This window comes from Leopardus geoffroyi, chromosome C1, assembly GCF_018350155.1.
Source record: "Leopardus geoffroyi isolate Oge1 chromosome C1, O.geoffroyi_Oge1_pat1.0, whole genome shotgun sequence".
NCBI classification, from domain to species: Eukaryota; Metazoa; Chordata; class Mammalia; order Carnivora; family Felidae; genus Leopardus; species Leopardus geoffroyi.
In genome coordinates, this window is record NC_059328.1 from 95,079,654 (window position 1) to 95,107,588 (window position 27,935).

At 46.2% G+C, this 27,935-nt stretch overlaps 1 protein-coding gene across 1 annotated transcript; it reads right to left on the bottom strand.

Annotated features, from left to right (window-relative positions):
- Positions 1-5,189: 5,189 nt before the first annotated feature.
- Positions 5,190-27,822, bottom strand: LOC123598434 (pepsin B-like). The gene is made up of 11 exons (XM_045478632.1): positions 27,801-27,822; positions 26,436-26,544; positions 24,462-24,578; positions 12,747-12,903; positions 11,192-11,309; positions 10,567-10,685; positions 9,698-9,897; positions 8,362-8,484; positions 6,688-6,835; positions 5,727-5,825; positions 5,190-5,497 (listed from the first exon to the last, which is right to left on the bottom strand). Exons 1-11 carry the CDS (start codon positions 27,820-27,822, stop codon positions 5,345-5,347), a joined length of 1,365 nt encoding a protein of 454 aa, XP_045334588.1. The 3' UTR covers positions 5,190-5,344.
- Positions 27,823-27,935: the final 113 nt, after the last annotated feature.

Consider the following 27,935-nt stretch of genomic DNA (forward strand, 5'->3'; position numbering starts at 1 on the left):
TTTCCTGTTGCAAGCTAGGACAGTATTGATGATTACAGGTAGCAATAATTGTAGGAAAAAGTGTTAATAAATGGCCAAATTTTAATTTAAAAATATATCAATATTTGATGGAAGAAAAAAATCTTGCATGTACTAGAATGTATGTGTTCACGATGTATATGTGTGTATAAGTGAGTGAGCTAAGGCTTGAAACTTAAATTGTCTGTAATATTTTCCCCTGCTTCCTCACTGAAGCGGTGTCTTGTAGGGAAAGAAGTTTCAGAGATCTCCACTACTTTCTAGTTATGATTACTTCTCCTCTCTGGTTTGATATAAAGTACATACTTCCATTTAATGTTATGAATATCAAATAAAGTCCCATATACACAGTGCATGCCACAGTGTCTGGCACATTGTAGATTTTCAACAATTATGGATTCCTGTATCTTCTTTTTCCCTTTTGTTTAAACATGGAAATCTGTCAAGGGTGGGAAACCCCCATAGGTCCTGGGCTATATGAATGCACCTGCAGGTCTTTACCTTGATGAGGATGGTAAAGAATTGCTAGTTCTCAGATGGGCTGCCCAGGACTGTGGGTACCCAAAGTCAATGTCAATGCCATTGAACTCATATAGCTGGAGATGCTGGATCACTGAGTCAATGAGAATCATATGGTTGCCTGTTGTGGCCACCTTGGTGGTGACCCTGGAGAAGGCATGATCCTTGCTGGCATTCAGATGCCATCACCTTTCCCCTTCCTTCTTTCTCTGAGCTCCAAGAAATACTAGAGGAACCATCAGCAGCATATGAATCTCTGTCTTTAAATCCACCTCATCTCCAGCCTTTACTCCCCACGATCTGATATCATAAAAATCCTCCTGTAGAGCCCGGAGAGCAACAAAACTCGACTGGTGTTTAGGGCTTGCTGATAAACCATCCCTTGCAAGTCTTGCAACCACTCACCAGTCACATTTCATGTTCTCTCCTCAACTCCCAAATCCCTTTAGGAAGGGCATTATAATTCATCAACAAAGAAAAAAAAATGGCATCTCGTCCATTCACAGCATGTTCGTTAATTCTTCCCTCCCTCTTTCTCTTTTCCTACTTTTAAGATCTGGTTTTCCTGCTACTTGATTGCTCAGAGTTCCACCAACACTCTATACTCTCAAACTTCTATGCCTTCGCTCACACAGGTGCCTTCTCTTGCAATGTCCTTCCAGAAAGGCAGAATTTGCCATTACTTTCTCACCATTTCTTATCACATCGTGCATGCTCCATCATGGCATTTGCCCACTGCACTATTCAGTTGGGTGTGTATATGTTTGTCTCTCCGCTGTGAGAAGCTTCCTGGGACTTTTATTCATCCTGGGACTTTTATTCATCCATTTTTTTACAGTGTCTTAAAAGGTGTCTTATGCTACTCAATAAATATTTAATATCCTTGAGATATCTCGATGATATCTAATATCCTTCATTAATTCCCCAGGCTGGCAATATCCCTCTATCCATCTTCTTTATTTTGTTGAAATAGGAGGATACATCATATTCTCAAGAGTTCCTCTTTTATAGCCCCTTCATCCTTGTGTATCCCAGATCTGGATCCTCAGTGCCTGCCATAGTCCTCAGCACACAATATATGTTCAGTAAACACTCACTGAAATAAATTGGAGCATTGTAGATAAACATTAAGCATGTGCTATGTGTAGGTCTTGTGTAGGTTACAGACTCCTTCCACAGAGCAGCCCTTCCTATTGGTTCTCTACCTCTAGTTCTCTGCCTTCCCGCATCCTATGATCCTAGGAATAAAAACTATGGACTCCATTCAGCTCTTATTTGAAGATAAATAAATGTCTCATTTCCCAATTCTAGCTTTTTCCCTATTCTGGAAAATCTCCTGCTAATACACTTCTGGGATCTTTTGTGCCACCTTCAACCACAATTTTCTTCACCTTCAAAGTGCTTCAGCCTCATCTTCCTGAGATCAGTCCCTAGGCCAACTCCCCATAAAAAAAGAAGAGGTTCTTATTTCTGGGTGTTGAAGTCCCACAAGCTAACCATCAAAAGCATAACCAGGTTTTCATTCTTAATGAGGAAGGACAGAGAAATGACAGAGTGAAGTCCATTTTAGCCAGGCATGAGGAAACTGCCACCAGAGTCAAAATGGTCTTCTCTCAGACTCATGGTTCTGGCACCAAAAGGACAGAATCATGTCCCCAGGAAATCTTCTCTTGGGATCTTCTTCCTGCTTCTCCAAGGATCAACTTTATGCCAGCCATTCAGATTGGAACACCCACTCATCCTTTCTGGAGCAGAGGGAAAGAGGCCAGACTGAGTGGAAGAGAGCCTTCCACTTAATACAACATGTGTATGGGATCTTGTAGAGAACCTTGCTTTCTACCTGGAGACAGCCTCATGGAGGGAATGGTGGACATTTATCCAAAGACATCCATGAGACTCTGGAGGTTACTGTTTCTCCCCCTTCCCACAAGCCCCCAAAATTGTCAAATGCATCACCTATTAGAAAACGGAAAATGGGATCTTCCAAATGGGATTGACTTGTCCCATTCTGATCTCAGGAGGAAGGCAATTCTTCTAGAAAGTTCCTTAAGTGAGGTGAATTTCAGTCAGTCTTTGAAGTTACTTTCCTTTTGAGTCCCTCTGGCAATTCTGGACTTTCTTTTGCTCACTGCCCTTGGCTAAGGAGCTTCAGAGGGACACAGACCAGAGCACAACAGGAGCTTCCAGTTTAGAAGTAAGAGTAGGGAATGAGAAATAGAGGATTAGAGCAAAGAAGCCAATTTTTCTAGAAGATAAAATTACTGCCGAGGAAAAGGATGTCATTTTTATTTTTGTCAAGGTAGCTTGACATTTTCTTTCCTCTCCTCCAGAGCCACCCTTTCTATACTGTATACTTTAGTCCTGAGTGGGGAGGTAGTCCCCAATACTACCTTTGGATTTCAAGTCCACCCAGGGTGTCTGTCCTGTAACTCTCCCAGGTATTTCAGAACAAAGTACTGACTGCTGCTCGGGGGCCTGGAACTGGGAAATAGGACATCATCATTCCACTCGCAGGGCATGATCTTGTGATTGATCAAGCAGTGAAGGCATAGGTGAGGTCTATACACAGGCACAGTTCCACGTTCTCTGGCACGCATTTGGCAGGATCTGGGTACTGGGACCCGTTGGTAAAGTAACACACAAGTTTCCTAGCTACACCCGGACGGGAAGACCAGAAGGTAGGAGTTGGAAGTCTTGAAACTCGCCATCTCTGTGCCCTGGGACTTTTCCGTGGGCTACCAGGAAAGGAGCAACAGAAACACTCTGGGGATGCCAGTTCTCCCTCTGGTTTTGGGGCTGGGGATGTGACAATAGGCCAATTTGGTGAGGTAAGACTATAAGCCAACCCCCCTTCTCAAAGACCTAGGAATGGAGTGAGAGCAAACAAATAGATGATAAAAATGACAACTGTTTCCCACGAAGAATTCTAATTTCTGGAAAGTTAGTGATGGATCCATTCTAAACTAGCACATTCTACTGCTACCTTAATTCCACACCCTAACAAGAATCGTCCTGATCCTCAGCTGCCCTCATTACCAATGCCATATGTTCCCAGTGGCTACGGATGGTCCCCTGCTGATGAATTTCAGGTTACTCATGATAACTTGGATTTTCTGTATCTCAGGATTGAGAACGTTCCAGAAATTTTACCACTAACGAAAGATCATGGCTTTATATCATTGAGGCTAACCACTAGAGAATGAATAGAGGTGATACTGAGGCAGGAACAGTAGCTGACAGGACAGATAGTGAGGATGTAGGTGAATTGTAGCTGAACTGAGATCCGTCCCTTTGGCAAAAAAAAATTGAAAAAGAAAAGGCTGTATCTCTTATAAGAGAAACACAACAAAAAGGAAAAGGAATGGCCAAAGTGCTTACATTAGTCAGTTCCATTAGATCAACAACATCATATGTCGGTAGAGGGGAACGATGCGATGCTGTGGAGAAAGGCACACCTCCGTCCACCACCACCACCCATGCACATCTGGACTGAGAATTCTTTGCATCTTTCTTCCCAGATACATCTTTCTAATTACATTTCTGGAAACAATTTTGAGTCCCAGAGCCACACCAGTTCTTAGCTCCCCAAAGGCAGCATTACTGTGGTCGAAGAACCCACTGCAGATGATTGCTCATAACCTACCGTGGAGGGCAAGTTCAGCTACTGGTCTTACTTCCATCAGAAAACCGCTCTGGAGCCAGAGGCTCTACTTGATAGAAAATCCCTAGGGAGGGGCGCCTGGGTGGCTCAGTCCGTTGAGCGTCCGACTTCAGCTCAGGTCACGATCTCGCGGTTCGTGAGTTCGAGCCCCGCGTCAGGCTCTGGGCTGATGGCTCAGAGCCTGGAGCCTGCTTCTGATTCTGTGTCTCCCTCTCTTTCTGCCCCTCCCCCGCTCATGCTCTGTCTCTGTCCCAAAAATAAATAAACGTTAAAAAAAAAAATTAAAAAAAAAAAAAAAAAAGAAAATCCCTAGGGAGACAACGCCACGCCTCATTTATAATTGCATGTGTCCATGGCTTGTACATAGCAGACTTCATCACGTGGCAGCACAATAAAAGTATTTAATACCTTGAATCTGGATCTGATTTTACACTAACTGTATGACTACCTGTCCACACCTCACTTTCTTCCACTGTAAAATGAGATGGGGTTTCTAAACTCAAAAGCAGTCAGGCCCAGGCAGGTAAAGTGCGTATGTGAGCAGCCTGAAAGCACCATAGGGAGGATAATGTCCATGAAAATACCAGAAAATATTCGCTAAAACTGTGCTGCTCCCTTCAAAAAGAACCACATTTTCTGATCAGATTTGTTCTCAGAGCACCAGTTGGAAATGTTCTCTAAAGTTTCCTTTTCTTCTCTAAAATTCTTGAGTCAGAGACTACTCTGGTTCACGTTCTTGTCTAAGAATGCAAAGAAGAATGTGTTGGAAGGGAGAGTGCTGGGAGAGCTGGTCACCTCCAGCCAGCGTTCATCATGAAGGGACTGTTGCGTCCTTAAGGTCTGTGCAGTGGGTCCTCACTCACAGATCTCTGCTCCATGTTCTCTCCCATTGGTCAATTTACAGATTTCCCAACGAGCGGGCGCTAATTTTCAATTTAGAATAAACTACTACAAACATAAGGCAAAGAAGACATTTGGAAGGAGCAACAAAGACATTTGGAGATTCTTGATTTATTAGTTGCAGGAAGTAAGACTCTAGTGCACAGAAGGGTCAGATTAGTCTAAAATGCTGCGGTCAGCCCAGAGAAACTGTAGGGTAATCCCAGAGTCCTGCAGTGAGGGTGGAGACAGTTGCCTCTCACCTGTCTAGACAGAGAGGGCAAAGCCCATTCTATTGTTGCCCATGTCATAGATAGTGTAATATTCCTTGAGGAAGACATCTCCCAGAGTCCACAGGGGCTGCCCACTGGGGGAGGGCAGGTAGGTGGCCTCAATCCCAAGGGTGCAGTAGCCATTGTTCTAAAGAGACAAAAGACATACGGATATAACATTTTTGCATATAAAAGCCTTTCCCCACAGGAAGTTCCCACCCTATATTCCATGACACCTGCAGGGTCTCTGGCTTCTTGTTCACCCTCAGCCCTGCTACTGGTGACTCCCCATAGGTGTCCAGACATGAGCTGGGACACGGAACAGCTGTTTGGGCCCATCCAATCCCATGTCCATGGAGCCCGGAGTGCATACGTACGTTGAGGACATAGGCAGAGGGAGGCAGAGGTAAAGGAGACCCGCTGATGACGAAGGTGATGGTGGGCATGCTCTGTATGGAGTTGCAGTTGACCACAAACTGAGAGAGAGGAGAGGCAGAGCTGTAGCGTGCCAGGAGACGGGGGGCCCAGACAAAGGGCCCCAGTCCCCTTCCCCTGTGAGACTTCCTTCCTGACCTTCCAGCAGAGGCTGTTTGAGAGCATGGAAGGCAAAGCCCGATTCCCAGGCACAACACTGACCAGGTGCTCTGCTTTCCTGGGTCTCCCTGAGCACATCTCAGGTTTGGGATGTGTTGGTATGGCCGTAAGGAGTTAGACTCATTCCAGAACAGATTTCTACCTTCAGAAAGTGCAACTTACAGAGAAGAAACACAGGCCCAGCCTGTAAAAGCATGCTCTCACACAATTCATATCCCTGCTTGTGTGCACCTGTCCACATACTCATCACACACACACACACACACACACACACACACCCTGAGGAGCCAAGATTTGGTCTGACTAAACGAGACTCTTGCATGCTGGAGGAGCAAACTGCAGAAGTGTGTACAAGGAGAGCAGGGGTGGGGATGGGAGGCTGCTCAGATAAGAACCAAAGGAGTATTTCTAGGTAAAAAGAAATCTCAGTGGAATGGGGAAATGTGATATGCCTGGCTCTATTGGCACACGTCAAATGACACTGGCCACACCAAGGTGAAATGTGCTCCTAGGGCTGCAATGGAACAGCCGTCCCTCCTGACAACCATTCAGCCCATACTCACAGTCTGGTTGGTGTTACTCCCTCCCCTTACCCCTCCTTGCTTTGAGGGTTCATGCCTGAAAGGCCATGCTGTGTCCCCACTTAATCTGTCCTGCCAGGGGTTTAGCCCGCCACCCAAACCCCTCTTCCTGTGCTGAGGCTGCATCAGTGTGTAGAGAAATCCTTGGCTTCTGGTTACTCACATCACCATACTGAGACACCTCGGCTCCTGTTGCCTGCAGGAAGGAGTTCATGTACTGCTGGGGCACAGCCAGCACGTAGGTCCCTGTGTCCACAATGGCCTGGCAGCCCTGGGAGCACAAGCCGGTGGGCTGGTTCCCGACGAGAAACCTGAGAGGAACACCAGTACAAGAGAAATCAGTGGCCTACTGTCACATGCCTGTGCCATGTTCACCCTAATCTCCCCAACCTCGGAGCTCCGACATTCTGCCTCTTCTAGGAAGCCTGGCCACCCCACGACACAGCTGCCCTTATAATGTTGCTGTGCCTTCTTGGTCTGGTAACCCTTCCAGCTCTGACTGAGAGGCCTGGGGAGGCAGGGCTTCTCTTCCTTTATCTTATCTTCCTTTTTCTGTGTCTTACCTTTCTATATCTACCTATGTGAGGTCCACACAGTGCCAAAGCTGGGAATCACTTCATAAATCACTTGGGCATCTAATATGTGCAAGACATTCTTGCAAGAATTATCGTGATACAAACAGGAGCAGATTGTATTCACTGTTTTTAAAGAGTACCTTCTAAGAGACATGAGACAACACCGTACATTAAGCTACCACTTAATGCAGTAGCTGGTAATCTCCGTAATGTGGTCCTATGTGATTCAGTCGCTGGCTCTTTCTCTACCCTTCCTCTTCAGTCCATGTATCTTTTGGATACTGTTGGTGAACCAAGGTACTTGGATGTAATGGTGAATAAGACACCCAACCAATTACCTCTCTCTCTACTCTTCACATTGGGCTGGTTGCACTGTGACATACCCAAAGATGAGGAGATGCAAGCTGGTAAGACTATGGGATTGAAAGAGAGACTGGGCCCCTGAGAGGCCTTTTCAAGGGAGGTAATAATTCATCTGGGCTCAGAAGGATGTGCAAGGACACGAGGACCACTTCAAGTGTTATAGTCAAAAGAGAAGAAGCAAGAAAGTCATGGCGAGGTGCAAGGACATGGTCAGGTCCGTGCTGCACATCCGGAAGTGATGGGAAGGTGTCCTGATAGGTAGGGCTCAGCTGTTGGATGGTCTCGACTACTGGCCAAAGACATGTATCTTTATCGGGCAGTGATGGACATTTCCTGAAGGCTTGGGGTGTAGAAGTAACTGATTCATGATCGTGGGTTAGGGGATCAAATATGCTTGGGCTCAAATTTTGAAATGTGTGAAATGTGTGACTTTGGATAAGTCACTTAACCTCTGAGCCTTGATTTCTTTATCTATGCAAAGAAATATACTGCTGACCACCTTATAGTGTTGTAGTGGAGATTACATGCAATAACATATTAAATAAATATTTAGCACATTGGGCACATAGAAAACACCCATGACAGCTATTACATTTCCTGATGAAGGAAGCGGTAAAGACTATGTTAATTGGGATAAGGAAGCTTCCAGGAACAAAGATGTAGATTCACAGAGACCTAGGAATGACCAACCTGCTGACAGGGCAAGGCTCAGTGACCAAGTCAAAAAGTTCAGTCGAGAGCTAGATGCCAAAGTCTACTGAGCTCCAGGAATAATCAGCCTGAGGGTTTGCTGATTCTCTTTAAGGGATTTATGCCATGGCAAGAACAGGAAATAGAGTCACACTGGAGGGACACTCTAGGGGTGCCCATAATCCATAGGAACTTTCCTCTGTACTTACTCATCGATGGCAACCTGCCAGTACAGTTCCCGAGTGACAGGAGTCCAGACGATCTCACCAGAATAAAATTGGCTGTTCATTCCTCCCAGGATGAGCTCTCCACCATACTCATAGGTTGGTTGGCTAGGGAGAAGAGGAGAAGAGCATGAGTTCCCACAACACACATGGCCAGGCAGCCCCTCCTTCCCCTCTCACTGTCCCTCTCTCCTCCAGACACAGTGGGACCAGAGGAAGAGGGGTACCATCCTCTGACCTGCTCTTCAGGCTCCGCCAGGCTTAAGAAATAAGGGAGAGGAGCCTCCTCGGAGGAACACCCAGCGTACCAGAGAACTGGAAACACAGACTATGCTCATAAAAGAGGCGATGGGATTGGAAACCAGGCCTGTGAAAACAAACTCTAAAAGCCTCCCAGGGACACCCTCCTGAGGACAAAGTGAGAACAAGAAGAAACCCCTCAGAGAGTACCTGGAGGGGGCCTGACAGACAGAGATCTCAAGTGGGCGGTGATGGGGATGCTCCTGTCGTGCTCAGGTTGGTAACTAGACGGTGTTAAGAGGATTCAGGCCTCTTCTGTTCCCTAACCTGGGCCTGCCAGTCATTGAACATTTGGACTCAGGTCCACTGGGGATCATGTGGTTAGGAAGATGAAGCAGTAAGTAAAGTTTGCCACAAGAGTTCAAGGCCAGCAGAGTAAGAAAAGTACTGGATTTGTGACCAAGGTATTTGCATTTGAGTCATGGCTTCACCCCTATCAGTGTCAGTCATGCTCAACAGTGACCACCTGTCTGAGCCTGCATTTCCTTTCTGGAAAAATGGAGCTAAAAACAAGATTTTTGAGATGTCCTGTGGAGTGATGACTACAAGAACTCTTTTTGGAGCCAGATATGTTCTTATAAATATCATTTCGTTATAGTTCTCTTTATTCTATATTTATACTTATTGTATTAAGAAATGATCATGTGGCTGGTCCTATAAGCTCTGAATTTTGTGACTCTAATACAACAATCTCCACATTTACTTATTAAATGTTGAGGGATTATAGTCCATTTTTAAGAAAACAGTCATCTTGTGGTGCCTGGTGGCTCAGTCGGTTGGGCATCCAACTTCAGCTCAGGTCATGATCTCATGTTCACGAGTTTGAGTCCCACGTTAGGCTCTGTGCTAACAGCTCAGAGCCCGGAGCCTGCTTTGGATTCTGTGTCTCCCTCTCTCTCTGCCCCTCCCCTACTTGCACTCTGTCTCTCAACAATAAATAAATGTTTAAAAAATTAATAAAGTAAAATAAAAGCCCCCACGGTGCCTCATTTGCTAAGCCCTACAGGGCAAAGATGCTCACCGAGAGAAGTAGAAACTGAAGATGGGACTGGTGAGCTGGCCCTGCTGCATCATGCTCTCCATGACTGTTGGGCTATTACCCACCGCCAGGTTGGGGTAGGCCATTCCCAGGATACCATCAAAGTTTGCATAGTAGAAGGGGTTGCTAGGTTCAATCTCACTCAGACCAAACTCCTGGTTATGGATGACGATGTTCTGAACCTGAGACAAGTGAAAAGAAAAGATTAACAATTCAGGGTAGACAAATCTTTCCCAGACTTAGGTGTCCGGGGAATGGAACCTAGACCCTTTTTTAGGGAGAAGAAAATGGCTTCTTTCATTGAGTTGGCTCAGTCCTAGCATGGAAAAGAAGGGACAACAGCATCAGCCAAACATGCATGTCTTGGAAAGAAGAGTGTGGGTATTGGAGAAGTAGAGGCCATTGTTTTTTGGAGTTAGAGTTTCCACTTCCATGGACAGTGAAAGGACAGTGCTTGGTTTTATATCGAACAATCTGTGTGCACAAATGACATAGGAACAGCGTGTGTTTGATGTAAAGAAAAGTGTGAAAGGAAGGTCTTCAAATACCCAGAGTGAAGTCCTGTGGAGGAGGAAGCAGATGTGCTCCAGGTGGTTGAGGAGGGCAGATAAGACCAAGGAGCAAAGTCACGGGGGAGGCACAACGAAAAGAGCCTGCAGAGGTCAGGACTGCTGTGGGGCAATTCCTGTCTTGGGACAAAGGTTTAATTAGATGGCCTGTGGCACTCTTTCCAAGAGTCAGCTTTTAGAAATTTGTACCTAATTAACAACCTTTGATATCTCTGACAGCTTAAGAGTCTAGAAAAGGGGAGCCAAATGGCAGACCCACAGAAAGATGAGAACAGCACTTACAGTCACAGTGTCATATCCCAGGAGCACAGTCAGGCTGCCACTTCCATAGTATAGTGTATAGGTTTGCCCATTGTTTTGGTAGGTGGAAGACATGCTGGGGTTGAACGTGTTGTGATTGGCTGTGCAAAGAGACAATGCAATGTTAGTGTCAACACATTTTGCAAAATACACGGAGGACACTTATCCTTGATGGCCTGGGACCCTCAGACCAAGCCTGGGATTGGGCTTCAGCCTCAGACTCTGGGCTGAAAGCAATCAATAGAACCCAGAAAAGTCTGCCCCCTTGGGAAACAGATGTTGCCCCAATTCCTTCCAACCTACCATTTCCTGAAGCATGGGTCAACTCAAAAGTGCCAGGAATTGGGGCCCACAGGAGAGAGCTGAGGAAAGGGATCAATAGAGAAAGGAATGGAAGCCCTGGTCTACTTCTTTCGCTTTCTAGAGATGCAGCACTTGTGAAATACAGACCAAGAGCAAGATTTCCAGATGTTCTGAATTTAAGGAGGCTGAGATCATGGATATGCACCAAGAACTCTCGACTTGGATGATGGGCTTGTGCTTAATCCCGATTCTGCATCGCCCTCTGCTCCTATCTGTGGGTGGGTGGTGATGGTGGTATACTCACAACAGGCCTGGCTCTTGCAGTAGGTGGAGGGCACCCACAGGTTGGATGAACCCGTGTCAAAGAGGACCAGGAAATTTTGTGGTGGTGTCCCAATGCTGATCTCTCCAAAGTAGTAGGACTGCAAAGAAAAGTTTGTTACCCCAGTGTATTAAGCAGCCAAGCCATGTCCTAAAGATTGAGATGAAGTTGACTCACTAGAAGCCACACTGTGGCCAAATTATATTCTTCTCTTTCCAGAAATTCTCTGTCACTTCTGGAGCCAGAGCCCCTCGATATTCTCCATTTTTGTCCTTATATGCAAGACTTTGACCAGGTGAGAATTAGTCTGGCAAGACAATCTCTCCTTCCAAATGTGTTTTCTCCTTTGCAATAAGGTGATACCTCCATGGATTTGCTGTTCTATGTCAGAACATGCAAAGCTGGAGAAGCAATCACTTTTTTCTCCATTCCCAGTGCCCATCACCTTCCCCATCTCTCTCTCTCTCTGTCTCTCTCTGTTTCTCTGTCTCTGTCTCTCTCTCTCTCTCTCTCTCTCTCTCTCACACACACACACACACACACACACACACACACACACACACCTCTTTCTCTTCCGGTGTTAGATATTTCCACACCATTCTCCTCCCTTGGTCACTTAGTAGCCAAGGTGCCAGAAATAAAAAAAGAAAGGTGGCTAGAAAAGCAAGAAGAGGGGCGCCTGGGTGGCTCAGTTGGTTAAGCATCCGACTTCAGCTCAGGTCACGATCTCACAGTCCGTGAGTTCGAGCTCCGCGTCAGGCTCTGGGCTGATGGCTCAGAGCCTGGAGCCTGCTTCCAGTTCTGTGTCTCCCTCTCTCTCTGCCCCTCCCCCGTTCATGTTCTGTCTCTCTCTGTCTCAAAAATAAATAAACGTTAAAAAAAAAAAGAAAATAAAAGCAAGAAGAGAACTTCACTGAGACATAGTTTGAGTTCTAAGTGAATTTTAGCCAGTCATGTCACTGCCCTGCCTCTTCATCCACCATCTATAAAAGTGGGACTTGAGATAGGAGATTCCTGAAGTGGCTTCTAGATCTGACACTCATGTAACATCTCACTAAAGACAGTCCATAGGACACCAGTGTGTTGAGATGCCCTGAGCAGACACTGCAGTCTCAAGAACATGCAAATACTTGCTCTGAGCTCCAGTGTATGTTCCCAAATGGGGAGCTGCATAGCATCTGGAGCTACTGGAGATTTTGCCTGGCTACTTTGCCTGTGCTTTCCCTCTTTCCCCTACAGCTCATCACTAGGACTTCCTTTTGATTGCTCAATTGACTGGAACATGGTCATTCGGAATCTCCTAACCATGTAAATGGAGCTTTAGAGAGTGAGCCAGTAATGACAGGAAAGAAGGAAGGAGAGGGAATGTGATAGTGTTAAATGGTACCAACTCATAACTTCTCCGGATACCTTCCTGAGGAAGGAGAGACTTGGGTTTAGTAAAAAGTCCAAAATCAGAGCTAATGAGAGGTCTAAATGCGTATCTGAGAATGGTTTTCAGCCAAGGTTTATAGACACCACCTTGACCCTCACTTACATTCAGGTAGTTGGTGAAGGGCTCATAAGCAACAGCATCATTATTGAAAAGATACTTGGCAGCTGGATCAACCTTTGGGTGGTTCTTCAGGAAAGTCTGTAGTACACCCTGCTCTTCCATCACCTGGCGGATGGACTTGCCTTTCTTCAGAATGATTCTGTAGAGAATAGGGCAAACAAAAGGAGTGACCTTCACCTTCCCCATGAAAGCAATGCCTTCATTGATCTGATGTGGGTTTTCAAACCTTCTTATACTCTACCCAAGAAGAGCCTCTTATAAGAAATCCTCCTGGATTTTAGTGAGTTCTGACCACTGCAGTCACTCCAGCATTTCCAGCATGAAAATGCACTGCAATATGTATTTGGGGTTTTCTGCTTACATATTGTTTACACAGAATAAATATCTGTTCCTTCCCAGTCCTTCCTCTAAGCTTTATAGATATTGTACATCCTTCCTTCTTGTCCAACAAAACACCAACCCACCTTTAATCACACACACACACACACACACACACACACACACAAACACACACACACACACACACACACACACACCATCCATTGTAAGTCTTGGCTCCCTGGGTTTTTCAGTTCATGGTACCAAACTATGATCTGACTGCCTCTCCATAAGATCTGTATGGGAGGCCTTCGCTCTACCACAGCTTCTGATGCTCCCTCAGGGCTGAAGCTGAATCCCCATACAAACCTTTCCACACCCTGTGAGAGGTGTAGACAAACCAACAACAAGACCAGGATCTTCATGGCGTTGATTTCAACGCTACGTGATTTCAGAGACACGTAGGACACAGTGGCAGACCCAAGGGATGGGACACACACAGGGAGATTGGATCTCTCTTTTATACCCTGATCTCCCTGCTCTTTTCATCTGAAAGCACGTGAGTTTCTTAACATTTGTACCAGCTTGTGCCCCTACAAGTCCATGGATTCTGTTTGTTTTTCCCTCTGGTAAGTATCATGGCCTTTTTTATCCACTCTGTAGTCAACTTAAAAAGCAATTAGTGGATTTGCTGATCGAATCCACAGATTAGGATGTGATAACAAATATGAAATGCACTGGGGACAAAGGATCCTGGTGCCCACATCTACTGGGAAATGGGTGCTGGCAACTTCTGCCAAAACAATGGAACAATTTGTGCTTTGACTCCAAAGTCCATGGGCTTTTGGGAGATTTACAATAGACTCTCCACTTCTTCCCCTTTTCCTTCTTGTTCCTCTCATCAGACTCATCTATAGTCTCCTGAATGCGATTCTCACAGTCCATGACACTGATCTTTATTTTCTATTTCTTAGTTCACAATCAGCCAACACTTATGGAATATCTATCTGTGCTCACCTCTGTACTAAGCTCTGGGAGCACAAAATAAAATCAGAAATGGTCCTTGTATGCAAAGTCGGCATCCTGTCAAATGACTGACACCCTAGCATTCACATATGTGTTGAGTGAACAAGAGGGAGAAGAACAGTATGATAAAGCAAGCAGAGACAAGGAGTGATAGCTTCTGGAAGGATGGAAAAGCCTTCAGAGAAGAGGTAACATTTGAGGAAGGATCTTGCCAGATGGTAGTTGAGAAAGTAAGGAAAGTGGAAAATCCACTGGCGGCAGAAGCAAAGCCTGGACAGCGGCACCCAGGAGTGAAGTGATGTGATGAAATCAGAGAACATCGTGACCAGCGTGGCCAGAAGAGCAATTTTCAACATGGCTCCTCGGAAGCCAGGACCCAGCCCAAGAACCTGCACTGGGGCTGAGCGGTCCTCATCATGCTAACTGTCGCTCTGGAAATTATTTTCTACTCAGGACCCAGCGCAGTGGAAAGGCCTGTAATGCTAAAATTGGAATACTCTTGATTCTGCAAAACTGTATTAAAGCAGTGTGTGTTCAGTATCCACAGTATTTTAACTTCTAGTCCATTGAACTATTTGTTATCATGCTCCATACTGATGGAGCACACCTTGGAGCACCCGGATCAAACTCCTGGAGCACAGCACTAGGTGTCTACACAGACGTGACCAGATGGTGAGGCAGACCCGGTATGCCATGCTAAGCAATATGGGCTATATTCCATAAAGAGTTAAGGAACCATTAATTTTTTTTTAATCCTGGAAATGACCCACTTGATACCGTCTATACACACTTTACCTATTTGTAGGTATTTGTACCTATTTGTTTTCCTATTTGTAACACTTTACTAGCTTCTAGATTGTAGTGTTTTAGAAGCATGTGGTAAGAGTAGCCAGTTTATAGAATGATTCCCTACATAAAGTTGTAGCAGCATGAGAGATTATTGGAACTTTGTCATGAATCTACTCCTGAACACTTTGAGCTATGCACAAAACCTAAAGAGTTTCTAATTTAATATTTCTTTCTTTATACAAAGAAATTCTTTAAAAAATTTTTAATGTTTCTTTATTTTTGAGAGAGAGAGGTACAGGGTGTGAGTGGGTGAGGGACAGAAAGAGGGACACACAGACTCTGAAGCAGGCTCCAGGCTCTGAGCTCTCAGCACAGAGCTTGGCGTGGGGCTTGAACTCATCAACCACGAGATCATGATCTGGGCCAAAGTTGGACACTTAACTGACTGAGCCACCCAGGCGCTCCAAGAAATACTTAAATGGAAACTTGAAGCTCTACAGAAGATATGCTTATATCAATAACTCCCACTTATTGGCTTTGTGCCAGATACATGTTTCATTTAACCATTGTAACAACCTTAGAAGCTGATTTAACTACCCCATGATCACATAGTTAATCAGAGCTGGGATTTCAAGTCTGGTTTGTCTGGACTCAACCTGTGTCTCAGAACTCAACCTGTATCTCAGCACAGCCCCTCCTCCAAGCTCAGGGCGCTCATGCTCTCTCTGCTTCAATGTGCACAAAAGCATCAACTGTATTTTGTTGTTGTTTGTTTCTTTATTTATGTATTTATGTATTTTTGAGAGAGAGAGAGAGTAGAGCACGAGCGAGGGAGGGGCAGAGGGAGAGAGGAAGGGAAAGAGAATCTCAAGCAGGTCCTGTGCTGACAGCACAGAGCCAGACATGGGTTTCAACCTCACGAACCATGAGATCATGACCTGAACCAAAATCCAGAGTCCGACGCTTAACCGACTAAGCCACCCAGGTGCCCCAAATGTATCGACTTTAACGACAATGACAGATTTATATTTGATTTCATTTTTCTGTACAGAGGTATTCTAACTGCTTTTTTTCTACTCTCCTAGTTTTTCTTCCCACCTGCAGAGAAAATGTAACCCTGTATGCTGCTGCCCCCTGGTGGCAATATTCCTAACTCAACAAAAACAGGGTTTGGGAACCTTTTATGTAACTCTTCAAAGTCAAATGAGAAAGTGACAACAGCTCCTAACATGGTGTCCACAGATCACCTTCCTGTGCGGAGACAACCGGTGCCCGCTCATTAGTCATGCCCGTGGAGCTCGTGTCCTGCCCCCTTGCCCATCCGCGTCAAACCTTGCCAGGTGTTCCTGGGACTTGACCGCACATCTGTGCCTCTGGCCAGCTGCCATTCCTTACTCCAGGCTCCCTTACAGCACTTACCAAGGCTTCTTTGCAGTGAGATAGTAGTACATGAGCTCTCAGAGTCTGTTTCCTCAGCATGAGATGAAATGGTGAAGCATAGACCAGCCACTGGCTGCTCCCAGAGGTACATCACACTTGAGTACTTTTCTCTCTCCCACCTGCGAGTCAAGTCTTGTAGAAGCCTGGTCTTGAAACCTCACCCACTGTCCTCAGCCCAGCGGCCTCCCCTCGGAATCACCACTCAGAATCATCCATCAGGAGAGGGGAGACGGGAGCAGTATACACAGGCCTCCTTCCCCAGTTAGTCCAGGGGTGTTTGGGCACCTTCTCCTCAAGGTATGGGGCCTATTCGGATGTCACTGCTGTAGCCCCTTCTAGTGGTCCAAGCAGGAAATATATGTATGGATACACATATTTCTATATCAACCAATCCATATATAGTTTGAAATCATGATTTCGTACTGATACTTCTGACCCTAACGCCACAGGGTTCTTTCTAGCCTTTTCTGTTTTCCTATTTGTAACTACTTTCTCCGGCAGTGAGAAACATGGTCCTTCTTACCCACGGTGGATTTCCTTCTGTGTTTAATTCTGGAATGCATAGAAAGCAGTTTCAGAATTGCTACCTTATATACGTGTCAAAAGAAAATTTGCTGGAGGCCAGTATTTGTCCATGGTTCCTCTTTAGCTTTTCAATAAGGAGGCAAAATTCCATTTTCCAAAGTGACTAAGGCTAGCTCTTTTCTTCCCTAATTCCTTCAATGTGATTACGCTGTTGGTGCATTTTTAATACGGCTAAATACATTTGTTGCCGTTTGTGCTTTAATTTTGAGTTGCTCTAGCTCCACCACCACCATCCTTGATTTTATTTATTTGTGGGATGTGAAACACTCTCATGGTTCAAAAAGTCAGAATGACACAAACACGCGTACTCAGGTAAGTGGCAACCCGCCCCCCCCAACCCTTTGTACCCCGTTCCTGATCTCCCATTCTCTCCACACCACCCTCCCTCCACTCCTGCCAGTACCGATTTCATTATTTCCGTGTTTATCCTTTCTGTCACTATTCTGTTTCTTTCCTTCCGTAATCTTTCTGTTACTTTCTATTACCCTGTGCACAAACGAGCAGACGTGTGTTTTCTTATGTCCCCTTTTTCCTTACGTGGAAGATAGTGTACTACGGACGTTTCTCTGCACTTTTGTTCTCTTGACAATAATACAGATGCTGTTTAAATGATGTGCTTAGAGGACAACACCAAGAGGGTGTGAATGTAAATACAGAAGAAAAGGGACCCAGGGAAGAGACTTGGAGCTCCCCAACATTAAGAGATCAGGGATAAGAGGAGAAATCAGCACAGAACGCTGTGAAGGAATGACCAGTCAGGTAAAATCAAAACCCGGAAGCATAGTTAAGGAAGTGTGTCACTGGGGCACAAGGTGGCTCAGTCTGTTAAGGGTCCGACTTCGGTGCAGGTCATGATCTCACAGTTGGTGAGTTTGAGCCCCACTTCAGGCTCTCTGCTCTCAGCGCAGAGCCCACTTCAGATCCTCTGTCTCCCTCTCTCTCTGCCCCTCCCCCACTCGCTCGCACACTCACTCTCCCAAACATAAATAAACATTAAAGAAAGAAAGAAAGAAAGAAAGAAAGAAAGAAAGAAAGAAAGAGGATCAGGGAGGACAAAGTGACCAAGTGTGCCAGTGCTGCTGCTGCATCAAGGAGAATCAGAAGTGACACTTGAACTCTGTATTTAACAACGTGGGCATCACCAGTGACCTTGGCAAAGAGTAGTTCTGATGTATTAATGGGAGGAGATGTTACACCGGTGTGACATAAGAGGATTGTGGGAAACCGCCCTGGAAGAGATTCTGGCTCTGACCACCAGCAAAGTGAGTATTGTTCAAGGCAGAGAGGGAAGCAACACAATCCACACTGGAAAACATCAGCATGGGCTAGACCCAAACTCCCTCCTTCCAAAAACAGCAGTAGGGGAACGTGAACTTGAAAGGCACAGCTGACAATTGCATTGCTCAGGTCATTTCAAGAAAAGAACTCCAGGGAACTCAGATGGATCCTTGTGTTTCCAGTTTATTCAACAGAAAAGAGACGAACTCCCTGTGGCTTTGGGGCCTGCTCATAACCATGAATGGTTTATGAATGTCTGGGTAAGAGCAGCTCCTGTCAGGGGATCTACAAGAAAAGACAAGGCCTTTCCCCAGCTTCTGCCTTCAACAGAGCTTAGGCTCCTTGACACACAGCAGCGTTTTCTGGGTTTTGTTTCTTTACAGAGAGAGAGCACTTGTTGGAAGGGTCATCGAACTGACAGAGGACTCGTTCCCATTAATGGGAACACAGGGGTTGTCCAAAGCAAGAGGAATGTGTCCTGGGGCTAGATGACAGGGCCAGAGGATGGCCTCCTGTTTTCGGCTTCTGTCTGAAGACAAACATGGTGGTCTGTGTCCACCTCAGAAGTGGTGGGCTCTCTTCTAAGAGTCTTGGTCTGCCTGTCAGGAGTGACTGTAATATTTCTGGAGGGGGTAGTCATCATTCCAGGGGCTACAGCTCTCTTTCCAAGGGGCATGATCTTCTCTCCAGGGGACTTAGTCTGACCATGCATAGAAACCATACTCATCTCTCCGTGTGTCATAGCGTCTCTAAGGGTCTCAGTCTTCATTTCCACAGCCACAGTGTGCTTTCCAAAGGACACAGTTTCACTCGTAGGGGTCACAATCCCACTTTGGTGGCCTCTAGTCGTATCTGCAGACTTCCTATGGGTGTTAGAAGCCATAGACTTTCCTTCTGAGGACAAAAGCCCCATATCATTGGTTCCAGTCGGACTTTCGGGGTCAGTTCTTAAAGAATTCATAGCAGTTGAGAGCCAAAATTTTGGTGAAGGAGTTGAGCTGAACTCTAGAGGAAACCATCGGAGCAGGATGAGAGTCCTACCGCCTCCTCCCCATCCTGTTAATTGCTGGCAGGACTACGACCACTCCAGGGCTGAAGTATGTGCTCCCAAAATCCAGAAGTGAAGGATTTCATAATGCACTGACTTGAGGGCATAGATAAAATCCCACCACACTGAAGCCCTGCTTCCTCACCTCATCATGTTGATATGATCCCAGGCACCTATGGGCACTCAGCACATTTACATTTCTGGGGAACGACCCCAAAAGCCTGCCAGTTTTCTATGCTTAAGGCCTCACTTTGACCTTACTGATGGCACCTTCGGCAAGACCTTGCTGCCCCCCAAGGCCTAATAACAGAAACCTCCTGTGTCCCCCATGGTAGAAGGCACCAGGAACAACATGGAGGGCAAGGAGGCCACTCCTGACAGCATTTTGTAAAGAATTGGGTTGAAGTCCCATCTCTGCCCTTGACTAGCAGTATTGCCTTTCTGAGCCCCAGTGTCCTTGTCCCTAAAATGATACTTATGAATCATCTCAAAGGATGCTGTAGCTGTAGCATGCTGGATTCCATCTCCTAACTACCAGGGCAGTCTCTACTATCAAAGAGGTTCGGTGCCATGCTGTCTCACCGAAGCCTGCAGATCTAAAAGAGCCTCGTTATACAGCTCCCAACCCCACTTCCAAGCCATAGGTACTTACCAGCTTGCGCCAGGAAACTACGCAACTTGGAGACAAGGGGGAAAGGGCCAGTGCCACAGAAAGTGCCCTTAACGTCATCCAGGTCCAACGTCCACACCATGGCTCCCCCAAAATTCTCTCCTTTTATGAACCTTGCCTGAAAAAGGAGTAGTCAGTCAACCTGCTGTGCTGGCCATCCCCCAGACTGGGTACAATGGCAAAACACTGAAGACAGACCCTCAGGAAACACTACAGTAGCATGGTTGGTAGTTATAGCCTGTATTTGAATCTAGCCTTTACCACTTATTAGCTAAGGGATCTTGAAAAGGTCACACAAACCTTTGCCTCATTTGTAAAAAAAAAAAAGGGATAACATTTCCGATATTTTTTAGGAACCAAAGAATCCCTTCATGCAAATGCTACAGCATGGATGGAGCTTGGAGACATTATGCTGAGCCAAATAAGCCCAGCACAACAGGACAAATATTGTAAGATTCCACTCGTAGGAGGTAGAGGAGTCACATTCCCATAAATGGAAAGCATAGTGGTGGTCACTATCGGGGGTGAGGGAGAAGCGAATGGGGTTTCAGTTTGGGAAGATGAAACAGTTCTGGAGATAGGGGCACCAGGGTGGCTCAGTTGGTTCAGTGTCCGACTCATGATTTCGGGGCAGGTCATGATCCCAGGGCCATTGGGCTCTGTACTGACCATGAAGCCTGCTTAAGATTCTCTCTCTCTCTCTCTCTCTCTCTCTCTCTCTCTCTCTCTCTCTCTTTCTCTCTCTCTCTCTCTTTCTCTCTCTCTCTCTCTCCCCCTCAGTCCCTTTCCCCTGCTTGCTCTCTCTCTCTCTCTCTAAAAGAAAAGTTCTGGAGATAGATAGAAGGTGGTGATAGTTACAAAACAATGTGACTGCACTTAATGCTGCTGAACTGGACACTTAAAAATGGGCCAAATGGCAAATTTTATGTTTATGTATATTTCACCACAATTTTAAAGACGATTTTTTTATATGAAATTTATTGTCAAATTGGTTTCCATACAACACCCAGTGCTCATCCCAACAGGTGCCCTCCTCAATGCCCATCACCCACCCTCCCCTCCCTCCCACTTCCCATCAACTCTCAGTTTATTCTCAGTTTTTAAAAGTCTCTTATGTTTGCCTCCCTCCCTCTAACTTTTTTTTTTCCTTCCCCTCCCCCATGGTCTTCTGGTAAGTTTCTCAGGATCCACCTAAGAGTGAAAACATACGGTATCTGTCTTTCTCTATATGACTTATTTCACTTAGCGTAACACTCTCCAGTTCCATCCACGTTGCTACAAAGGGCCATATTTCATTCTTTCTCATTGCCGAGTAGTATTGCATTGTGTATATAAACCACAATGGAAGACGATTTTTTAAAAAAGAATTCCTACATGTAAAATATTTGGATCAAAACCTTGCACATAATGAAAACTGTCTCACCAGGGTCCCAGTGCCAATCATTATTGTCATTATGCTGAAACACAGATGTTGCTATATTATTTTAAAACCACTTCCTCATACCATATATCACAGTGACACTATAAAGAAAAGATAAAGCAGGTAATACTGTCACCTTTCCACAGATAAGAAAAGAGAGGCTTTTGTCCATGATTTTTAAAACTTCAGATATAGGGGTGCCTGGGTGGTCCAGTTAGTTGAGTGTCTGACTCTTATTTTAGCTCAGGTCATGAACCCAGGGTCATGGGATTGAGCCCCAAGTCAGGCTCTATGCCCAGCATGGATCGGGATTCTCTCTCTCTCTCTCTCTCTCTCTCTCTCCTCCCCCCATCCCACCTCTGCATCTCTCTTTATAAAATAAAATAAAATAAAATAAAATAAAATAAAATAAAATAAAATAAAATATTTTTTACAAATCATTAAAAAAAAACCCTCACCTATAACTAAATGGCAGGGTTTAGACCCAAATCCGAGTCCTATTATTACTTTGCTAGTATTCTCTGTCATGGCTGATGGGAAAGACAGACTCCATCACATCCAAATAACTACATGACTTGGCCAAATCAATGGGCTCCTTTCTGAGATTTACTTTCCCCAAATGTAAACTAAGAAGAAGGAGGAACCCAATTATAGATAAGCTGAAATTGTCAGGATTCTGAGATTTTACTCTGCTTACAAACCAAGTTAGCTTGCCAGTTTACGTGTGCGCACACATGATCTCTGGATCAGAGGACAGACCATTATTACTCATGGCAAAAGACCAATCACAACAGCACTTTGACTTTGCTCCCCATGGCCTAGCTGCCCAAAGAATGACATGGCGAAAGCCAGATATACACCTGTACGTGCAGTGAGGTGTGCGGCACAGGAGAGGGATCCTGAAACTATGAGCCTTGAGCTCATGTGAGACAGCTGGCAAATCGGACCCTTCTCCCCTCTGGACGGTTTGAGAGCTTCACTGGGATGTAGACAAGTCCCCTCTGGGGAGGGGACTTCTACAATCTCTGAAAGTCAGCAAAGGCTCTGGGGGGAAGAGGGGAAGGCAGCTTTCTACTTTTATTATAGCTGCTCTGTTTCTTTTGCTCAGAATGCCCAGACAGCGCAGAAACGCTGAGAAATCCAGGGATAATTATCTCCCGATGATGACCTCTGAGGCTTCTTCCAGCTCTGGGATTCTGTGATGAAATCCCTTAACCACCCTCCCACGGGGCTCTGTTCCCCTCTAGTTCTGCAAGGCACAGTAACTGCCCCTCAACGCGAGAACACCATCCCTGCTGGTCTCAGGCTTCCCCAGACACACAGGCCAATGCCTTCCCCCATGCCCTGTGGATCATATATTGAATTCCATCCAACTGGGTAATTCCACTGAGTCACTGGATTTTTCTGTGTGTGTCCTCTGTTCCCAAACTGGAGTAAGATCCTGGAGGCTGAAAGCCATACTCTGCACCTCTCTCTGCACAGCGGGCCTCCCCCAGTGCTGTGCACAGAGGAGGTACGTGGTGGGTCTTCACGAATGCTGCCCTATCACCTTGTGCTTTCTACCCCAAACTTCCCCCAAAGAACAGCCAACACCTGTCGCTTCTGCGTCACCTATAGTAGAGGAGACAGTGACTTCTCTCTAATGAGACCCGATATCCAGGCAGTTGCCAAGTGCTGACAATTTCTCATTCAGACCCTACCTCCACTTCCAACCACCTGGTCCAACCCTCAGTATGTCACCGGCACACTTCCGAGTCTCTCTCAGAGCTTCCAAAATGCCAAACCCGTTACAGCAGGATCACATGGAAACATAGTAAAAACAGTTCCCAGATTCTTTCTAAGACCTGCTGAATATTCAGGGGTGGAGCCACATCTTTCTACATTTATCAAGTCTCAGGTGATTCCAAAGCAGAGGCAGGTTCAGAAATCACCAAAGCATGTCATTTCTGTTTTAATTCACTATAAAAAAGACCTGCCAGGCTCGACTTCATTTAACATTGCTTGCGTGGGGAGAGGAGGTGCTCACCGTTAGGCTCTAAAGGTTTCAAACTTGCAGGTCATGTACCTGCACGGAAACCTGATTTTGCCTTAAAATGCCTGCAAAGAAGAGGTCCAAACGTCTTTGCCAGCGTTCAAGTCCCTCTATAAACTGACCTGCACTTTACTGCCTTCTCTTACGCTTTACAAAACTTCTCTGCCCCACCCAAATTTTTCTTTGAACCTACTTTGAATGAGCTTTCAGCACCCTCTGACCCCATGTCATTATCTCCTGCCGCTCACCTCCCTGAGGAAGCCCTCCTTGACTTCCCTACTCCTGACACACATCTCAGTGATATTCACGGGGCACTTAGCAAGTTCTACCTCATATTGGTATTTAGCTGTTGTGAACTTATCTGGCCCAAGCAGAAAAGAAGAAACTGTTGCCAAAAATCTGCATAAACTGAGAGAAGTCATTTCTCCCCTCAAAACCGTGACTCCTTTTCTTCCAAAGAAGAGGGTTGGGGCAGGGGGCGCCTGGGTGGCTCAGTCAGTTAAGCATCTGACTCTTGATTTCGGCTCAGGTCATGATCTCTCAGTTTATGAGCTTGAGCCCCACATGGGGCTCTGTGCTGACAATGCAGAGCCTGCTTGGGATTCTGTCTCCCTCTCTCTCTGTCGTGCCCCCACTTGCTCTCTATCTCTCTCTTAAAAATAAAAATTTAAGTTGGTTAAGTGTCCAACTTTGGCTCAGGTCATGATCTCACCGTTGGTGAGTTCGTGCCCCGCATAGGGCTCTGTGCTCACAACTCGGAGCCTGGAGCCTGCTTTAGATTTTGTGTCTCCCTTTCTCCCTGTCCCTCCCCTGTTCATGCCCTGTCTCTCTCTGTCTCTCAAAACTGAATAAAAGTTAAAAAAAAAAAAAAGGAAGAAGAAGAGGATTGGATAGATGGATTTAGGAAACCCCAGTTAGGTCAGGTATGCCTGAAACTCACCTGATCTAGTAAATCTCACCTTTTCACCTCCACCCAGTAAACACACACACACACACACACACACACACACACACACACATCGTACAGATAAGAGCTTCACGGAAGCCAGAGGGAAACTATATGCTGGAGCAAGAAAGGACCAATGTCTTACCTTGTGACTGAAGCTGAGGACATCATCATAGCCAACCCACACATTCCCCTTGTAGGCGTATGGGACATGCTGATAGTCAATCCAGCGCTTCGTCGCTTTCTGGACGAAGGAGCAAATCTGCCAGGAGGATCACCAGGTTAGTTCCGGGAAGTCCATGGAGAGAAGCACCAGCAGGCAAACTGCTCTTTTCCCAGTGACAAAGAATCCAAGAATCCCTTGCCAGGGAATGAGAAGAGGCAAACCAAAGAGGGAGGGGAAAGCCACTCACAAAGGACCTCCTCTCTTTTCTGAGCAAATTCGTATTAAAATATGTTCCTTTCTCTAATGTCCGTGATGGAAAGAAAGAGAGAAACAAGGAGTGGCTGACATCCTTAAAAATCAAATCAGGGTTTGCTAAATAATGCCAATATCAAACTACTAATGGTAACCTATCTGACCCTTGACCAAACCTGTATCTTTTTCAGAGAGTTCCCATAAACAAACCTCTCCTGTCTTCTTTAGAAATCAGCATAAAGGGGCCCCGTCTTGGAGGCCATCAAACTAGCTTGTGAATCTCTAATAAATTTCAGGTTTCTCACAAGTAAGGAGAACTGGGTTGTTACAATCAGTCAAGCATGTGAGTTTGGCTAGGTGCCCGGCATTGTGCTAGAAACCATACGCCACGAAGAAGCAGAAGTATTCAAGCTGGTTGCAGAAGCCAATGTCTGAGGCTTTTCTTTCTTTCTTTCTTTTCTTTCTTTTCTTTCTTCCTCTTTCTTTCTTTCTTTCTTTCTTTCTTTCTTTCTTTCTTTCTTTCTTTCTTTCTTTCTTTTCTTCCTTCCTTCCTTTCTGTTCTTTAAAGGTTCTGTCTATCAAACATGTCTTCGGTCTATAATGTCTTTCAAGACCATTATTTCAACTATGCCATCACTCATAACCACGCTTCACTGGATTAGCAGGAAAACATTTCTACCCAGTCAGTGCAGAGCACTGTGCCTCCACTCCTACCTAAGGCACCCATGCACACCATGTGCCTCCGTACCCACCATCCTTGGCCTGCGGGGCCCTTCCCTCCTGTCATTCCTGCCCATCAGGATCATTCCTGTGCTCCAAAGCCCTGCTCTAAAGCTACCTGCTCCATGAGACCTTTCCAGATCCCTAAGCCACACACCCTGTGCCTCTTATTGTCCTCTCTTATGTTTTATATTCCCTTGGGTCCAAGTCTCTTTCCTCCACTCTTTCCATAGCAAGCTATGTTGAGATGGGGATTCAGGGAGTGGAATCGGGGTAAGAGGAAAGAATCTGTAGTAGAGGAGGTCTTGGAACTGCTTCAACATAATCTCGTAGCGGGAGGGAGGGAGTCAGGGAGCGGACATGAAACAAGATGGGCCAAGAGCGGTTAGAGATTGAAGCTGGTGAGGGGTAGGTGGTAGTGGCAGAGGAGGGGAGGAGGTGATACTATTCTTTTACTTTTGCAAATGTTTGAAATTATATCTATTTCAGGTACTAATAGTTTTTATTTAGGCCAGATAGTAAGTCAGGATTGACTTGTATAACATTTAAGATTCTCTTTATATAGTGGATTTCTCTTGCGCTAGTAAACTACCTCTTTGTCCTCCCGCCATCACCCTGGCCTTTGCCCTGTTGTCTTTGCTCTTGCCCCAACAGAGGATGGAGACCTGACTAATAGACAGAGGTCTCTATTCCTGTCACCTCATAATAAGCCAAGAAGCCATCTTGCTTGGTGTACTTTCCTGAAAGCGCAACACCCTTAGCTTCAGCCTGTAGCCCATTATTAGAGGCCTTGAGGAGGTTAAAGGTCCGTCCATAGGTGGGGAGCCCCATGAGGAGCTTCTCTGGGGGTGCCCCCAGATTCCGCCAGTATTTCATGGCATGTGCCTGCAGGTGGGAAGAACACAAACCCCTCCTTGTTACTGACGGCCAATGGCCTGGGCTCAGGGGCAGGTGTCGGGGCCCCTCGAGATCTTTCCTTACCGAAGATTTGGGGTCTCCAGGCAGAGAGAACAGGGGACTATTGTGTCCTGTGAACTTTTCCCAGCTTCCATGAAAGTCATAAGACAAGACGCTGATGAAATCCAGGAGCCTGCAAGGGCAGAAGGAGGAGATAGGAAGCTTGGGCTAAGCAGATTTTCGAGTCAGGTCGCCAGAGGACTAACCAGCTGACTGGTTGTGTACTGGCCACTCCAGCTTCTCCCCCGTTTCGGCCTGGGGTGCCTGCCCATCTGTGCCAGCCACTCGAGATGTGTCACCGCAGCAAAATGCTGGCTAGGGACAGCCGTGCATGAAGACCAAGGCCATCCTGAGAGTTTCCATGGAAGTAGACGGGAGTTGGACCAAAAAACACATTCACGCCTGACACAAGTGCCAACCGAGGTCGCGTAAGTTGTCATGAGGAAGGCGGTACTCCCCACAGCAGCTACACAGCTTCCATGCTTCCGCTGTTCAAGACACAGTGAAACCATCTCTTCCAGGACACTCTCAGGATGACCAAGTGTAACCAAGTACTTACCAGGTCAGCAGTGCACCAGTGCACAAAAATGCCAGCATTTAATTTTGATCTGGCCTCTGGCCTCAGTACCATCGCTCTCTCCGTTTTAGAGCTGAAGCCGTTGAGACTCCGAGGTTAACTGACTGGCCTCAAGTCACCCAGCTGGCCTGCCCGGCCATTGAGACCAATGCTGACAAACTCTATGTCCCATGGGGTCCCTCCCTTTTGTCCCCACACTGAAACCAGGCTCCCTGGTGTAATCACACACCGAACCACGCCATCTTCTATTTTGGTCTCTGTTAGCCTCAGTGGCTCCTCTGTCAACACTCGATTCTTGAGGCTCAAGAAAATTAGCCCAGAACTGGCGTGTCCAGAGAGAGTGAGTTATGAGCAGTTCTTTGTTTAGCTTTGTAACTTTTTTACAGAGACCCGCGCTCTGAAAACTAGGCCTGGTTGGGCATGCCTATTTCTGTTTTTGTGTCAGTGGCTGCTAACTCATCTGGCTCTCTGATGCCTGCCGTGTGCCCCACAGTGTATGTCTACAGCTGTACTCTGGGACGGCAGAGGCCAGGCCCCTGGTATTCTCTCCTTCGAGACTCAGCAAACAGCTTTGCAGAAGGCTCTGCCCGAGATGATGTGACTGTGGGCACTGGTCCTACAGCTCCGTCTGGTCTCCTAAAGAAAGCCCAGGGTATGTGGGGCTGATCCCTGTCCCCACCTATGTTCCTCTGCCGGCCCCCCCAAATAGCACTTGCACATGGAGAGCTCACAGGCAGAGTGTTTGTGCCACGCCAGGGTTCTGAGCATGACGTGCCTCCTTCCCTCCTGCCCCCCAGGCAGCACCCACTCACCTTCCCAGAAGGAGCACTTCATAAGCTGTTTTGATGATTTGTTCATCCCCAGAGACAGCGGCAGAGAGCAGCAGCTTGGGACGCCTGGTAAGCTGTGCCTCCTTCTGGAAGGCAAACAGGAGCTCCTGCCAAAAA